Raw genomic sequence first — 18,145 nt, forward strand, 5'->3', positions numbered from 1 at the left:
TGTTTGCTAGACAGCGGATGCGAGATCAAGGACCAGTAAGGCTTTGTGAGTGAGGAAGCACAGTGATGTCTGTTACACTAGACCGAATGATGTCTGGAGCTACAGTAGGTGCTAGAGGAGGACTGAGAGGAGGAGTATATATTCATAGAGTCCTGAAGCCAATAGGCAGAGCTGAAGCACTAAACCAGCGGATGGCCGCCCTTTCGCCCTCTTCTATTTATTTCCCGACGATTCTACATGTTGAATGGCCGCCGTTTGTCGACCCCCAGCAGGTGTGCGCGGCCAACGCGTTGGTCTGTCTTGAAATGTGTTGCCAGAACACAGAGACTAAAGAGAGTATGGAGCTTTCTGGACTGTCTACACAATTACACAACAAGATCTCCTTAGGTGCTGGACGTTATTAAGATGTTATTATGATGTTATTATGACATGTATTATTATTATTATTATTTGTATTATTATGACCGAAAGGGGAACATAATGATCCTGCCAATGTCCATTAGTATTTAGTATTAGAGTTATGTCTAGGACATTTAAGCTCTTTAAAGCTTCTGGAAAGCTGTATATTATTTTATTAATGTAAAATGTCATGCTTTCTGTTAGATATGCTGCATAGGCACGCATGTGTCTGTATATATATATCTCTGTGTGTGAAAACATACATACAAGTATACTAGCTGTATATACTGTATTAATGAAAGGCTTAATGCTACAACCTGCATTGTGTCATTGTTATTATAATTCATTTGGTACTAATCTGTAAGCTGGTTTTACTGGGCTTCAACAGTGCTGTGTGTTTCTGAATGGGTGTAATGTTATTCTATATGACCTTATTGTTTAAGGTTGAAAACATGGCTTCGTCCTAAATGGCACCCTATTTCCTATATATTGCACCACTTTTTACCAGAACCTCCATAGGGCTCTGGTCAAACGTAGTGCACTATATAGGGAATAGGGTGCCATTTGGGATGGAGCCCATGTGACTCAGGTTTGATCTCCAGACCTGCTGTAGAGAGCTGGCTGGACTGAGCTTCAGTTTAGTTCCAGAGACAAGATTTTTTAATTAGACAATGTAAAAAAAATATTAAATGTTTATATTGTGTATTTTTACACAGACAAATGCAATTAGAATGGATTAGAATAGAAACTTAATTGCTCTAAGGGAATTTGCTTAATTGAAAGTCGCTCTCTCTTCACTCCATTTGCAGTTTGTTTATTTGTATGTTGTATGTTCCGCTAGTCAACACCTCACCTCACGTGGTGTGTTCTCTACTTCACGTCCCAAATGGCACCCTATTCCCTACATAGTGCACTACTTTTGACCAAAGCCCTGGTTTAAAGCTGTGCACTATATAGGGAATAGGGTGCCATTTGAGACGCATTATATGCCTTTACTCTATACCACCCTGCATCCCAGGTCTGGCTTCACTCTGAAGCTAAGCAGGGTCGATCCTGGTCGGTCCATGGATGGGAGACCAGATGCTGCAGGAAGTTGTGTTGCGGGGCCAGGTAATGTGATTGGGAACATTGCCCTGTGTAGGGTGCCGTCTTTCAGATGGGACGTTAAACAGGTGCCCTGACTCTCTGTGGTCACTAAATATCCATGGCACTTATCGTAAGAGTTAACCCTGGTGTCCTGGCTAAATTTCCCATAAACTCCCATACACTCTTAGTTAGACAAGGACAATTTAGAACTATATTAGCCATAGAGTAGTTATAACCCTGGTCTCCTAATAGCAGTGGGTTGGTGTCCAGAGTCACATGCTACACATACAGAATTGGACTGGTGGCATTATTTCTGTCAAGAACACAATGACCAGGGGAGGTGTGGGAACACATAGCGGTGTCACGCCCTGATCTGTTTCACCTGTCCCTGTGATTGTCTCCACCCCCTCCAGGTGTTGCTTTATTTTCCCCTGTGTTTCCTGTCTCTCTGTGCCATTTTGTCTTGTATGTTTCCAAGTCAACCAGCGTTTTTCCCGTTCTCCTGCGTTTTGCTATTCTCCTTTTTTCTAGTCCTCCTGGTTTTGACCCTTGCCTGTTTCTGGACTTTGTACCCGCCTGCCTGACCATTCTGCCTGTCTTGACACAAAGCCTGTCTGCCACTTTGTACCTCCTGGACTCTGATCTGGTTTTGACCTTTTGCCTGTCCATGACCATTCTCTTGCCTACTCCTTTTGGATTAATAAACATTTTAAGACTCCAACCATCTGCCTCCTGTGTCTGCATCTGTGTCTCGCCTTGTGTCAGGATAAGTGGAATGGAATCAGGGAGAGAATAGAGTGATACCGAACTTGAAATATTTCCTTTGAATAGCACCAAGAGTTTTTTTGAGGGTGGCAGAAGAATCTGTCGATGTGCCCTTGAGCAAGGCACTTACCCCTAATTTTCGCAGGGTCGCCGTTGAAAATGGCAGACCCTGGCATGACCCCACTCTCCAAGTGTGTCTCAGGGGGAGTTAGGCTATGCAAAAAACACATTTACAATTCCCACGTGTATTAATACACACTTGTACATGTGTGAAGTAGGACAAATTTAAGCACCCACCAATTTATTATTATTTACAGGATGTTGTTGCTTCTTGGTTGTCATACTGTGTATTACAACCTGCAGTCAGCCTGTTGAACTATCAACTCAGGGTTGTTGTTCATCTGTATTTTGTGTTTCATACATATGAATATGTTAAAAAAAAAAAATCTGATTCATGATGGAGGGATCACAAAAGATTGCTTTTCGCAAATCGATCCCTATGCCCTATGAACTTGTGCCGATATGAAAGGATTTTACAGCTGGAGAAATATGGTAATAGCTCCAACTTGGACTCTGATAGGCTACTGCATACACCAATCAAGTACATAGGGCATAGGTGTCAAACTCATTCCACGGAGGGCCGAGTGTCTGCGGGTTTCGCTCCTCCCTTGTACTTGATTGATGAATTAAGGTCACTGATTAGTAAAGAACTCCGCTCACCTGGTTGTCTAGGTTTTAATTGAAAGGAAAAACCAAAAACCCTTAGACACTCGGCCCTCCATGGAATGAAGTTTGACTCCCCTGTTCTAGCGGTTGATTTGGGATTTTACTGAGTTACAGTTCATATGAGGAAATCAGTCAATTGAAATAAATGAATTTTGCCCTTCTCAATGGATTCCCCATGACTGTTGGTCACAGATACCTTTAAAAAAAATGGGCCACACAATGGGCCTCAGGATCTCGTCACAGTATTTTAGTGCATTCAAATTGCCATTGATAAAACTCAATTGGGTTTGTTGTCCTTAGCTTATGACTGTCCATACCATAACCCCACTGCTACCACGGGGCAGGCACTCTGTTCACAACGTTGACATAAGCAAACCACGCCATGCACGTGGCCTGCGTTTGTGAGGCCGGTTTAACTTACTGCCAAATGCTCTAAAATGACATTGGAGGTGGCTTATGGTAGAGAAATGAACATTCAGTTCTCTGGCAACAGCGCTGGTGTATATTCCTGCAGTCAGCATGCCAATTGCACACCCCTTCAAAACTTGAGACATCTGTGGCAGTGTGTTGTGTGACAAAACTGCACATTTTAGAGTGGCCTTTTATTGTCCCCAGCATAAGGTGCACCTGTGTGATGATCATGCCTTTTAATCAGCGTATTGATATGTCACACCTGTCAGGTGGATGGATTATCTTGGCAAAATGAGAAATGCTTACTAACAGGGATGTAAACAAATTTGTGCACAAAGTTTGAGAGAAATAAGCTTTTTGTGCATTAGGAACATTTCTGGGAGCTTTTATTTCAGCTCATGAAACATGGGCCCAACACTGTGTTCATATTTTTGTTCTGTATAGTTACCTCCCATCTTCACAGAAATTATGCATTTCTTTATCCACTGGATGGCGACATCTGACTTCTGAACAATACAGGTTAATCAAAAAGAGGACATGCTGAAGGTTAGATTTATATAGCATCCCAATTGGCATACTATTCCCTACATAGTACACTACTTTTGACCAGAGCCCTATGAGTCCTGGTCCAAAGAAGTGCACTATATAGGGAAGTGGGTGCCATTGGGGACATATATTTAATAACTTCCACCACACCTGTTCTTTCTGTTCAGTCTTTTCTTCTATGGTTCTGCAGGATGATTCTTCAAGGTCACTTCCACATCTACAGACTGTTCAAACGTGCTGAAGAGACACCAGGAGTCCTATTTACATATTAATAAAAGACAAGTAGACAGCCTTCACCTGGCGTGTGTGTGTGTGTGTGTGTGGTGTGTGTGGTGGTGTGTGTGTGTGGTGTGTGTGTGTGTGTGTGTGTGTGTTGTGTGTGTGTGTGTGTGTGTTGTGTGCTGTGTGCCCGTCGTCGCTGTCGCTGGTGTGTGTGTGTGTGTGTGTGTGGGTGCGTGGGTGCGTGTGTGCGTGCGTGCGTGCGTGCGTGTGTGTGTAATACGATTTGATTAATTTTAATTATTTATTGTCTTGAGCTGCAATTAAAAAGAGATTTGTTTCCCCACACAGTTTAGATTCAATAATGATTTAAATTAAATAGATTTAAATTAAAACAGAAAAGGTACAGCAATTGAGTCTTTTTTCACTTCCAACATTTGGTCCAGTGATGGTTAAATTATTCAATAGAATGATTAATCTACCACAGTGAAGCTGTCTGGAAGTAAAAGGACATGTTAGAGTAGTGAGTAGAGTAGTGTCCTCCCATTGTAGCACTCATATAACTCAGAGGATGAGTCCCAAACGGCACTCTATTCCCTTTATAGTGCACTTTTGACCAGAGCCCTATAGTGCACTATAATGGGAATAGCGTGCCACTTGTATTTAGGCTACCTGTAATAAAACAATTATTCACACTACCATCCCAGCTTTTCACAATCTAAGCTTTAATAAGGTGCTTTCTCTATTGTGTAACTGGCTCTTTCACTAAAAACCCTTTAAAGCTTTTGAGTAACCTTTTCCTCCCTTCTATTGGCTACTTGGCTACTGCTTTGATAAATTCAGCATAGATAGCAATAAAACCACAAAGATGGACTGATTCACAACCAATTCAACTGTAAAGGCTTTGTTGAATCCCTTTAAAGTATTCTTTCCTAAGGTTACACCCCATTCACCAATTCTTCAGTTCAAGTTTTTTTTGGAGTGGTTCTCTTACTTTAGTTTGTCTGCAGGCAGGCGTGATGTGCTTCTTGCCGCAGGCAGGGGGCGGCAACATGACGGAGAGCGGCAGAGCGGTAGCCTAGAGACCCTGCAGCGGCTGCCGCGCTGTTCAGGTTCACTCTGTCCAGATTACCAGAAGACGTCTGCGTACAGGGAAGGACACGGCTCGTTCTACCCTCAATAAATTATTACCAGATTGCAGTTCCTATTCGCGCAGGGCAGAGAGAGTGGATGTAACCGGTAGAGGGGTTTCTTTTTCGTCAGGCTCTTCCAGAATCTATTTTTTTTCTCCTGTTTAATTGATGCAGTTGAACAGCGATTAAAACAGGTGACATCGATCTGGTTGAAAGGACATGACAAGCGAGAGGCCGGCGGTGAAGATGCCGGGTGCTTTGTCGCTTTCTGACCGACAAATCCCAGCGGGTCATGGGCAGCCAGTGGGCTCTGGTACCGGGGAAATAATGGTATCTGGCTCGGGCTCTATGGTTCTACCGGCCGGGATGATCAACCCGCAGGTTCCCATCCGGAATATCAAGATGAAATTCGCGGTTCTGATCGGATTGATCCAGGTGGGGGAGGTTAGCAACAGAGATATCGTGGAGACTGTGCTCAACCTGGTAAGGAAATATAGGCTATTTCAGCCACAGCATCTCACACATGTAACACAACATCATCAACACGCACAGAGCGCTACATTGTAGCGCCATAGTAAAGGGTAAGAGTCTCAGCGGGTGATTCGATGACTGGCTGCATGTGTTCTGTTCTGTACAGGTCTGATATTGTAGTCTAGAGACCCTGTGACTAGAGATTACAGATAGGGTGTTATTAGAGATGGGGTTCATTCTTATTAGGGATTGAGGCATTACTCTGAACTCTCTTATGGAGAGTGCCACTCTTTCCTGAGTTGAGTTTGTGCTTGTTAGGCTACACTTCATTATCTGAGATGACAACTAACATGACCCATTGCAGTATTTTGAACACACAGATCAGGTACAGGAGGCATGAAGGGTCATCATGGTGCCCAGGTCTGAGGTGGTGGATGGGACCACGGAAGGTGTCCCACTGGGCAAAAACTGGTTGAATTGACATTTCCATGTCATTTCAACCCCCCAAATCAAAGTGATGATGATGAATCAACCTGGAAATCTGATTGAATTTGAATTTGCAAAAAGTCATCAATGTAAAGGGCATTTGATTTTTTTTTAACCTAAATCCAATGACACGGTGACATTTGTTGTTGATTTCACATTGAATTCACATTAGTTGACAACTCAACCAAATGTAAATCAAAGCTAGATGTTAAACTGACATCTGTGGCCAGTGGGATGTGTCTGTTTGTGTCTGTCTATCTGTTCGTGAGTGTGTCTGTTTGTCTGTAGGTGCGGGGCAGAGATGTGTGCTGCTGTGGTCTGGCTGCTAGATCCATTCCACCTGTATGCTCTGTCATCACCAGGGGAACAAGAAGTACACCATCTAGCCTCAGCACACTGACACATCTCTACAGCCCGTCTGAATCAGATGCAGACTCATGCCATGTGTTCACAGACTTACTTCACCGTTTTGCTCTGTGGTGAGCATAGCTCTTCCACAATACTGTATCAGTCGCCACAATACAATCCATTATCATGACCATATGGACCCCAGGGATGGCAGCAGCTCAGATTGGAGACATGATATGAATGTTTACAGGAGATTGATCAATCTGTCAACAGGCTTCAGCTTAGTGGAGTTGAACTTGAACACTTAGTGTGAAATTGAGACTAAATCAATGGTGATTATTTTCAATGGGGAAGATTCCTCTGTAGTACAGTAACGTAATATCTTCAATAGATGCTGATGTCAAAAGGGCTTTATAAAATACATTTGATTGATTGATTTGACATAGAAGTGTGTATATATAACTTTAGATGGACATTTGCTAGTGGAGGCTAGTAGTAACAGTAAATCCTAACTGTGGCTGATGCCTAGTTCAGACTTCATCACAAGCATAATGTTAGCTATAGTATGGTAGCCATTGCTGGTATGAAGATGGAACCAGTCCATTCAATCATCATATTTCACTAATAGTTCCCATTTGGCCTCTTAGGCTTCCTGTCTAATATATCTGGGTAAATGGTGAAATATTAGTCCTACTAGGCTATAGTTGTTTCATATGATAGCTTTCAATTGTAGAGAGATGTGTTGAATGGAAAATCTGTCTTTATTAACCATCATCCATCAACTCCTTGTAGAAGTGGAAATTGTAGTTGAGTCTCAAATGGCATCCTATTTCCTATATAGTGCACTAGGTTTGACCAGAGCTCTATGGTCAAACATAGTGCACTATAGTAATAGAGTGACATGGGAAGCATACTGTGTTTCATTTGATGGTTTTGAGTGCTGCATGTCAGGAGGTGTATTTTTAAATGCCCCTGTATGATGAAACAGTGTGTCATTTTTACCTTTTATTTAACTAGGAAAGTCAGTTAAGAACAAATTCTTATTTACAATGACAGCCTAGGAACAGTGGGTTAACTGCCTTGTTCAGGGGCAGAACGACAGATTTTTACCTTGTCAGCTCGGGGAATCGATCTTGCAACCTATCGGTAACTAGTCCAACGCTCTAACCAATAGGCTACCTGCCGCCGTATGATGATGAACAGTTCTGTATCAGAGAACATTCTATTTATTTCTGAGTAATGTCTCCTCTAATGGTTCCAATAACATGTCTCTCATCAGGCAGGACAAACTACAGTGCATGAGAACTAGAATTAATGGAATAACACTCATTTAGGGATTGTTAAACAGCAAAAATGGAATCTAAAAAGGCGACTGCTGTAATGGAAAACAGACACAAGCAGGCCAGAGTAGAAACGTAGTAGGCATTCCAAATGGAACCCTGTTCTTTATCCAGTGGACTACTTTTGACCAGGGTACTATAAAGAGAATAGGGTGCTATTTGGGACGCTGCATCTGTCTGTGATTCATATCCCCACACTTCACTTGAGGTTGGATGAACACATACCGTAGCAGCGCGGTCTCAATCAGAGAGAGACAGTGGGATGGAGGGAACATTTTAGCATAATGCTAATATAATGCTAATCGTGTCGCTCCTGTGTGTATGAATTCATGATTCAGAGGGTCAGGGCTCTGAACAGAGACCAGTCTGATTACAGAACAATGGAGAGAGAGACGTGGAGAGACAGAGAGGAGAGTCAAGTAGGATCAGGTTGACAATGATGAGTGGATGAAAGGAGGAGTAGGAAGATGTGGAGTAGAAGGGAAAGAGAGATTTAGGTTAAGTTCCTGCCCAACTAGATGTGCAGGCGCTGCATTGCATCAACCAATGGTTGCGTGCTATGTCGTCATCATCCACTATGCAGTCTGGCATCAGATGGCGATATCATATGATGTGGTTAGCTGTTATGTTGAAAATACTGTACCTATGCAGGTGTTGTAAGATCTGGCATGCGTCTGCAATTTAGTTTGGAAGGAACTCGACCATAGTGATCCATCGTATGAGGCCCTGTAAAAACCTTGTAAAAACCGTGCCATGGAGATTCATCTTTATGTGTACATGCATCCTGAACATAGGGACTGACATTTTGCATCTACTGTAGCGGTATGAATAACTAGGCTATATGACTGACGACTTGAGTTGGCCATCCATCGATGTAGACTAGGTCTACGTACCAAATGGCACCCTATTCCCTATATAATGCACTACTGTATATAGAGAATAGGGTGCCATTTGGGACGCAACCTAGATGATGGAACACCACTCCTGGGTATGAAAGTGCTAAACCTTTGACAGATCAACATCATCCATCCGTTCGGACACATCAACTGTAGACCGACCCGTTGAGTAGAATAATGAACCTCCTATCAGACAGATGCTATAACGCTGTGTTGTGATGCTATAAGGCAGTATCCTGTCCCACGGTGCCACCGTCCCTCATCTCAGCTCATTAAGCCTAGTTCGCTCGTTTATCTTCTCTATAGAAGCCAGTCTGATGAAAGCTGTACTTAAGATAACATGTCATAATGAATGAAGTCTCTCCTCCAGGTGGGTTTAATTCAGCAGGGTTGTATTCATTAGTGCACACCGTTTCACAATGGGAAAAGTTTTGCAAACGAAAATACAGTTTCTTATTGGAAAAGTTCAGGTCCGTTTTCTTCCGTTTGCTTTCTAGTGAATATGACCCAAGAATTCAGTTGTTTAATGAGGGGTGAGATAAATCAGATTTTTTTCACTTAGCAACATTCAGATTCAGAGTGTTTAATAGTCACATGTACAGGGTTGCAGGTGTGATTGCAGGGTACAGTGAATATCTTAGTCTCCGAGCTCCAACATGCAGGATTAAGTTAAATAAAATAATGACAATGTTAATAAAAACAACAAAAGAAATAGAAATAGCACCATATACATCACAACAACTGTAGCAGTGATGAATAAATACATGTCCATTGGGGTGGAGGCCGTGTAAAGACTGTGGAGGGGATGAACACAGGGGGAGCAGAATGACATTGAGGGAGTTTGGGGACCAAGTTAAAGACCCAGCAGCTCTGTAAATATGTAATAACACATCATGTCCATAAAGTGCTTTTCTGAAACCCAATAATGCTAAGATCAGGGACCAGTACACAGCACATTGATGTTTGCATAGTCTGGATATTACTGACTTGGTCAGAGAACTAGTCCTTCTACATTCTGGTCAGCTACTGCAGAGCCCCATCACCAATTCTGCCTGGGTGGGTGGCAGCTGGCATGTTGCCATACCTCATATCACACATCTGTTTTACAGTGTGGATGGCTGGCTGATGGATGGTAACAGTGTGATGGATGGATCAGAGGCTGCTACTGATAGATGATGCAGTAGGCCGACAGTAAGAGTGTTATAGATTCAGCAGTAGGCCTACAGTAACAGTGTGCTAGATGATGCAGTAGGCCTACAGTAACATTGTGATTAGTGATGCACCGATATGACATTTTTGGTCGATACCAATATCCAATATTTTCCTTGCCAAAAAACCCGATACCGATATTTAACATTTTAACGGCATTCTAGTACAGTTAAATAGTTAACACACACACACATGGACGCAGCGGTCTAAGGCACTGCATCTCAGTGCAAGAGGCGTCACTACAGTCCCTGGTTCGATTCCAGTCTGTATCACATCCGGCCGTGATTGGGAGTCCCATAGGGCGGCGCACAATTGGCCCAGCGTCGTCCGGGTTTGGCCGGGGTAGACCGTCATTGTAAATAATACTTTTTTTTCTTAACTGACTTGTCCAAGTTAAATTAAGGTTACACACATACACATCACACTGACCAAAAAGTTATTTTGTTGGAATTTACATATGTCCCCATTACCAGTAAAACATCGGAAGTTTACAGTCGGAAGTTTACATACACCTTAGCGAAATACAATTAAACTCAGTTTTTCACAATTCCTGACATTTAATCCCAGTAAAAATTCATTGTTTTAGGTCAGTTAGGATCACCACTTTATTTTAAGAATGTGAAATGTCAGAATAATAGTAGAGAGAATGATTTATTTCAGCTTTTATTTCTTTCATCACATTCCCAGTGGGTCAGAAGTTTACATACACTCAATTAGTATTTGGTAGCATTGCCTTTAAATTGTTTAATTTGGGTCAAATGTTTCGGGTAGCCAACCACAATAGGTTGGGTGAATTTTGGCCCATTCCTCCTGACAGAGCTGGTGTAACTGAGTCAGGTTTGCAGGCCTCCTTGCTCGCACACGCTTTTTCAGTTCTTCCCACACATTTTCTATAGGATTGAGGTCAGGGCTTTGTGATGGCCACTCCAATAGCTTGACTTTGTTGTCCTTAAGCCATTTTTCCACAACTTTGGAAGTATGCCTTGGGTCATTGTCCATTTGGAAGACCCATTTGCGACCAAGCTTTAACTTCCTGACTGATGTCTTGAGATGTTGCTTCAATGTATCCACATAATTTTCCTGCCTTCCTGATGCCATCTATTTTGTGAAGTGCACCAGTCCCTCCTGCTGCAAAGCACCCCCACAACATGATGCTGCCACCCCCATGCTTCACAGTTGGGATGGTGTTCTTTGGCTTGCAAGCCCCCCCTTTTCCCTCCAAACATAATGATGGTCATTATGGCCAAACAGTTCTATTTTTGTTTCATCAGACCAGAGCACATTTCTCCAAAAAGTACACTCTTTGTCCCCATGTGCAGTTGCAAACTCTAGTCTGGCTTTTTTATGGCGGTTTTGGAGCAGTGGCTTCTTCCTTGCTGAGCGGCCTTTCAGGTTATGTCGATATAGGACTCGTTTTACTGTGGATATAGATACTTTTGTACCTGTTTTCTCCAGCATTTTCACATTTTCTCCAGCACTTTGCTGTTGTTCTGGGATTGATTTGCACTTTTCGCAGCAAAGTACGTTCATCTCCAGGAGACAGAACGCGTCTCCTTCCTGAGCGGTATGACGGCTGCGTGGTCCCATTGGTGTTTATACTTGTGTACTATTGCTTGCACAGATGAACGAATTTTCTCATGATGTCAAGCAAAGAGGCACTGAGTTTGAAGGTAGGCCTTGAAATACATCCACAGGTACACCTCCAATTGACTCAAATTATGTCAATTAGCTTCTAAAGCCATGACATAATTTTCTGGAATTTTCCAAGCTATTTAAAGGCACAGACAACTTAGTGTATGTAAACTTCTGACCCACTGGAATTGTGATACAGTGAAATAATCTGTCTGTAAACAATTGTTGGTAAAATTATTTGTTTCATGCACAAAGTAGATGTTCATACCCGACTTGCCAAAACTATAGTTTGTTAACAAGAAATTTGTGGAGTGGTTGAAAAACGAGTTTTAATGACTCCAACGTAAGTGTATGTTAACTTCAGACTTCAACTGTACAGTCGTGGCCAAAAGTTTTGAGAATGACACAAATATACATTTTCACAAGGTTTGCTGCTTCAGTGTCTTTAGWTATTTTTGTCAGATGTTACTATGGAATACTGAAGTATAATTACAAGCATTTCATAAGTGTCAAAGGCATTTATTGACAATTACATGAAGTTGATGCAAAGAGTCAATATTTGCATTGTTGACCCTTCTTTTTCAAGACCTCTGCAATCCGCACTGGCATGCTGTCAATTAACTTCTGGGCCACATCCTGACTGATGGCAGCCCATTCTTGCATAATCAATGCTTGGAGTTTGTCAGAATTTGTGGGTTTTTGTTTGTCCACCCGCCTCTTGAGGATTGACCACAAGTTCTCAATGGGATTAAGGTCTGGGGAGTTTCCTGGCCATGGACCCAAAATATTGATGTTTTGTTCCCCGAGCCACTTAGTTATCACTTTGCCTTATGGCAAGTGTAACGACCTTCCTCTTCTTCTGACGAGGAGTAAGAGATATCAGACCAATATGCAGCGTGGTAAGTGTCCATTTTAATATGTAAAACTGAACACTACAAAAATACAAAATAACAGAATGAATGAACAAACGAAAATCGAAACAGTCCCGTATGGTGCAAACACAGACACAGGAAACAACCACCCACAAAACACAATAGACAACAGGCTACCTAAATATGGAACCATACTAGGCCAAACACAGAAATAGAACAACAGAACAAAACATAGAAAAAACAACATAGAATGCCCACCCCAACTCACGCCCTGACCAAACTAAAAAAAAGACATAAAAAAGGAACTAAGGTCAGAACGTGACAGCAAGGTGCTCCATCATGCTGGAAAAGGCATTGTTCGTCACCAAACTGTTCCTGGATGGTTGGGAGAAGTTGCTCTCGGTGGATGTGTTGGTACCATTCTTTATTCATGGCTGTGTTCTTAGAAAAAATTGTGAGTGAGCCCACTCCCTTGGCTGAGAAGCAACCCCACACATGAATGGTCTCAGGATGCTTTACTGTTGGCATGACACAGGACTGATGGTAGCGCTCACCTTGTCTTCTCCGGACAAGCTTTTTTCCGGATGCCCCAAACAATCGGAAAGGAGATTCATCAGAGAAAATGACTTTACCCCAGTCCTCAGCAGTCCAATCCCTGTACCTTTTGCAGAATATCAGTCTGATGTTTTTCCTGGAGAGAAGTGGCTTCTTTGCTGCCCTTCTTGACACCAGGCCATCCTACAAAAGTCTTCGCCTCACTGTGCGTGCAGATGCACCCACACCTGCCTGCTGCCATTCCTGAGCAAGCTCTGTATTGGTGGTGCCCCGATCCCGCAGCTGAATCAACTTTAGGGGACTGTCCTAGAGCTTGCTGGACTTTCTTGGGCACCCTGTAGCCTTCTTCACAACAATTGAACCGCTCTCCTTGAAGTTCTTGATGATCCGATAAATGGTTGATTTAGGTGCAATCTTACTGGCAGCAATATCCTTCCCTGTGAAGCCCTTTTTGTGCAAAGCAATGATGATTGCACGTGTTTCCTTGCAGGTAACCATGTTTGACAGAGGAAGAACAATGATTCCAAGCACCACCCTCTTTTTGAAGCTTCCAGTCTGTTATTCGAACTCAATCTGCATGACGGAGTGATCTCCAGCCTTGTCCTCGTCAACACTCACACCTGTGTTAACGAGGGAATCACTGACATGATGTCAGCTGGTCCTTTTGTGGCAGGGCTGAAATGCAGGGGAAATGTTTTTGGGGGATTCAGTTCATTTGCATGGCAAAGAGGGACTTTGCAATTAATTGCAATTCATCTGATCACTCTTCATAACATTCTGGAGTATATGCAAATTGCCATCATACAATGAGGCAGCAGACTTTGAAAATTGATATTTGTGTCATTCTCAAAACTTTTGGCCACGACTGTACTTGCTGTGCTGTTTCGTTGTTCATTTTTTCAGTCGTTTCATTCTCAACCAGGATTTCATCATCCATGTCAAGCAGTAAAGTTTCAGCTCTGTCTGTCCGTGGCCTCTCTTCTTCTGTGCGCACTGTCACTGTGTCCGTTTCCATCTTTTCCAGCTGTGTATGTAACATTTTACATAAACCCTGTTTCTTGTCTGCATCGAAGTAGCGTTCATTGTACATAGCATCGAGCATGGTGGCGACACAGTAAAGCGAGAATGCCATCGAATCGCTTGTTCACAGCCTGTGTCGCCAGTTTTGTTGAGCAGGCGCTTCAATGCCATGACAGAGGGTATCACATCTGCTACAGGCACAGTTGATGGGCTTATTTCTCCAGTCAGTTGTTCGAATGGAGCTAGCTAGTGTTCAAGTTTCAAACATGTTCTCAAACGCCATTGAAAGGCAGCGGCAGTATGACAACTAGCACATTCATGAGCATGAAATACGACTTTCCTCAGTACGAAGTCCTCGACAACCGACTGTGCTGTCAGACTCGGCATGCTCATGGGGCTGATATCACTGGTCCAAATGTCAGTCGTGAAGCTAATAACAGTGACGCTATTGCTTTGTAACTCCGGTAGGGCAACTTCTGAAAAATAGCACACTTAGTAACGTTAGTGTGTACCGGTGCTCAACCAGTCGACGAAAGCCAACATCACCCACGACAGAGAACGGTTGATTGTCAAGGGCAATGAATTCCATTATCTTGCCGTTAATGGATTTCTCCTTTTGAGTTGTCTCGCTGAAATTTTCTTACTCTTTCAAATGACTGCTTGACTTGTTGACTGCTCGATCCACACAGCAGACATTGTGGGCTAGGTTAGGAATGCTGTGTTGCACGTATAGCTCTAAATTGTACGTGGCGTCATTACGTCACGTACCTACGTTATATAGGTATGCACGTCAGCTTTGACATCGGTTTTGCACATCGGCGTTAAACTAGACATCAGGTCCATGTTGACATTTTTAGCTAATATCGGCCAATTCCGATATCTTCACAGATATATCGTGCATCCCGAATTGTGATAGATTCAGCAGTAGGCCTACAGTAACAGTGTGATAGATGGAGCAGTAGACCTACAGTGACAGTGTAATAGATGATGCAGCAGGCCGACAGTAGCAGTGTTATAGATGATGCAGCAGGCCGACAGTAACCGTGTTATAGATTCAGTAGTAGGCCTACAGGAACTGTGTTATAGATTCAGCAGTAGGCCTATAGCAACCGTGTTATTGAGGATGTGTAGCCTAGCTGCGTTAGTGTACCAGCTTCATTAATCTACTCGGCCCCAGGAGACCAGTCCCAGTGACCTTGCTGCTGCAGTAATATAAAAAAGTATGTTTGAAATGGCTCCCTATATGGAGAATAGCGTGCCATTTGGGAGGCTCATATTCATAAGGACCGCTCATGCATTCAGTGTGTAAGCACTCAGTCTCAGTGTGAGTAAGGATCACTATTTCTCATCTTTATATTTTCCTTGACTTATAAATGTAAATCAGTAATGTGGCTAAACTCAGGCTACCGTTTGTCATAGCTTATGTCCTGTTGTCTAAACATGACAAAGCAGTGTGTGCGTGTGTGTCCATTTAGGTTGTCATGCTGTTTGAAAGTCGTAGTGGGTGTATATAGTCTGTGAGCAGAGTTGAAGGGTCAGAAAGCTGGTATGTATTGGGCTACGTCCAAAATGGCACCCTATTCCCTGGCACTACATTTGACACACCCATAGGGCTCTGGTCAAAAGTTGTGCCTAAATTGTCACGGATTCCCCCTGTACTGCTGCTCATTCCGGTAACCAGCTCCGGAGGTCTACGTCACCGGCCTTTTAGGCGTCACTGAACTGGATCTTTACCACCAACCCCGGACTGTCTCATTACGCACACCTGGTTCCCATTCCCCCTGATTAGTATGTGTATATATGTGCCCTCTGTTCCCCATTGTCCTTGTGATTATTGTTCCATGTCTGTTGGTCTTGTGAGTAACTGTGCTATGTTGGTTCGGCTTGCGTGTTACCATGTTAGAGTGCACTTGTTATTATGGGTCTCGTCCCGTGTATTTACAGTTGAAGTCGGAAGTTTACATACACCTTAGCCAAATACATTTAAACTCAGTTTTTCACAATTCCTGACATTTAATCCTAGTAAGAATTCCCTGTTTTAAATCAGTTAGGATCACCACTTTATTTTAAGAACGTGATATGCCAGAATAATAGTAGAGAGAATGATTTATTTCAGCTTTTATTTCTTTCATCACATTCCCAGTGGGTCAGAAGTTTACATACACTCAATTTGTATTTTGTAGCATTGCCTTTAAATTGTTTAACTTGGGTCAAATCTTGTTTCGGGTAGCCTTCCACAAGCTTCCCACAATAAATTGTGTGAATTTTGCCCGTTCCTCCTGACAGAGCTGGTGTAACTGAGTCAGGTTTGTAGGCCTCCTTGCTCGCACACGCTTTTTCAGTTCAACCCACAGATTTTCTATAGGATTGAGGTCAGGGCTTTGTGATGGCCACTTCAATAGCTTGACTTTGTTGTCCTTAAACCATTTTTCCACACCTTTGGAAGTATGCTTGGGGTCATTGTCCATTTGGAAGATCCATTTATGACTAAGCTTTAACTTCCTGACCTGATGTCTTGAGATGTTGCTTCAATGTATCCACATCATTTTCCTGCCTCATGATGCTATCTATTTTGTGAAGTGCACTAGTTCCTCCTGCTGCAAAGCACCCCCACAACATGATGCTGCCACACCGTGCCTCACGGTTGGGATTGTGTTCTTTGGCTTGCAAGCGTCCCCCTTTTTCCTCCAAACATAACGATGGTCATTATGGCCAAACAGTTCTATTTTTGTTTAATCAGACCAGAGCACATTTCTCCAAAAAGTACGATCTTTGTCCCCACAGTTGCAAACCGTAGTCAGTTTTTTTTATGGCGGTTTTGGAGCAGTGGCTTCTTCCTTGCTGAGCGGCCTTTCAGGTTATGTTGATATAGGACTCGTTTTACTGTGGATATAGATACTTTTGTACCCATTTCCTCCAGCATCTTCACAAGGTCCTTTGCTGCTGTTCTGGGATTGATTTGCACTTTTCGCACCAAAGTACGTTCATCTCCAGGAGACGGAACGCGTCTCCTTCCTGAGCAGTATGACGGCTGCGTGGTCCCGTGGTGTTTATACTTGTGTACTATTGTTTGTACAGATGAACATGGTACCTTCAGGCATTTGGAAATTGCTCCCAAGGATGAACCAGACTTGTGGAGGTTTACAATTTATTTTTGAGGTCTTGGCTGATTTCTTTTGATTTTCCCATGATGTCAAGCACAAAGAGGCACTGAATTTGAAGGTAGGCCTTGAAATACATCCACAGGTACACCTCCAATTGACTGAAATGATGTCAATTAGCCTATCAAAAGCTTCTAAAGCCATGACATAATTTTCTGGAATTTTCCAAGCTGTTTGAAGGCACAGTCAACTTAGTGTATGTAAACTTCTGACCAACTGGAATTGTGATACAGTGAATTATAAGTGAAATAATCTGTATGTAAACAATTGTTGGAAAAATTACTTGTGTCATGCACAAAGTAGATGTTCTAACCGACTTGCCAAAACTATAGTTTGTTAACAAGAAATGTGTGGAGTGGTTGAAACACTTAGGTTGGAGTCATTAAAACTAGTTTATGTAAACTTCCGACTTCAACTGTATTAGAGGTTTAAACCTCTCTCTTTGTTTGGGTTACATCCCTGGGTTTTTATGTATGTATGTATGTATGTATGTATGTATGTATGTATGTATGTATGTATGTATGTATGTATGTGTGTGTGTGTGTGTGTGTGTGTGTGTGTGTGTGTGTGTGTACATGTCTGTGTACATGTCTGTTTTGGGCTTTGTCCCCGTCATGTTCATGATGTACGCTATTTTGGGATTAGAAATAAAAAATAACTATTTTTGTATTCCTGCGCCTGTCTCCTGGCAATATACAACGTGACAGAATATTCAACCCATCTAATGGAGACAGTCCGGGGTTGGTGGTAATGATCCAGTTCAGTGACGCCTAGAAGGCCGGTGACGTAGACCTCCAGAGCTGGTGAATGGAATGAGCAGCAGTACCGGGGGAATCCGGGACATGAATAGGGTGCCATTAGGGGCACGTC

The 18,145-nt window shown here is 42.7% G+C and overlaps 2 protein-coding genes across 2 annotated transcripts in view; one reads left to right on the forward strand and one right to left on the reverse strand.

Annotated features, from left to right (window-relative positions):
• Positions 1-2,160, reverse strand: part of myo7aa (myosin VIIAa) — a 24,696-nt gene extending 22,536 nt beyond the window's left edge. The window contains exon 1 of the mRNA XM_070436742.1: positions 2,114-2,160. Coding sequence (XP_070292843.1) covers positions 2,114-2,160 — 47 coding nt within the window. The remainder of the gene's footprint in view (positions 1-2,113) is intronic.
• A 3,098-nt stretch (positions 2,161-5,258) lies between these two features.
• LOC111956864 (neurobeachin-like) overlaps positions 5,259-18,145 on the forward strand; it is a 328,897-nt gene continuing 316,010 nt past the window's right edge. The window contains 1 exon segment of the mRNA XM_070436743.1: positions 5,259-5,768. Within this exon segment, the coding sequence (XP_070292844.1) occupies positions 5,505-5,768 (264 nt within the window). The 5' untranslated portion in view covers positions 5,259-5,504.

This window comes from Salvelinus sp. IW2-2015, linkage group LG4p (assembly GCF_002910315.2).
Source record: "Salvelinus sp. IW2-2015 linkage group LG4p, ASM291031v2, whole genome shotgun sequence".
Classification (NCBI taxonomy): domain Eukaryota; kingdom Metazoa; phylum Chordata; class Actinopteri; order Salmoniformes; family Salmonidae; genus Salvelinus; species Salvelinus sp. IW2-2015.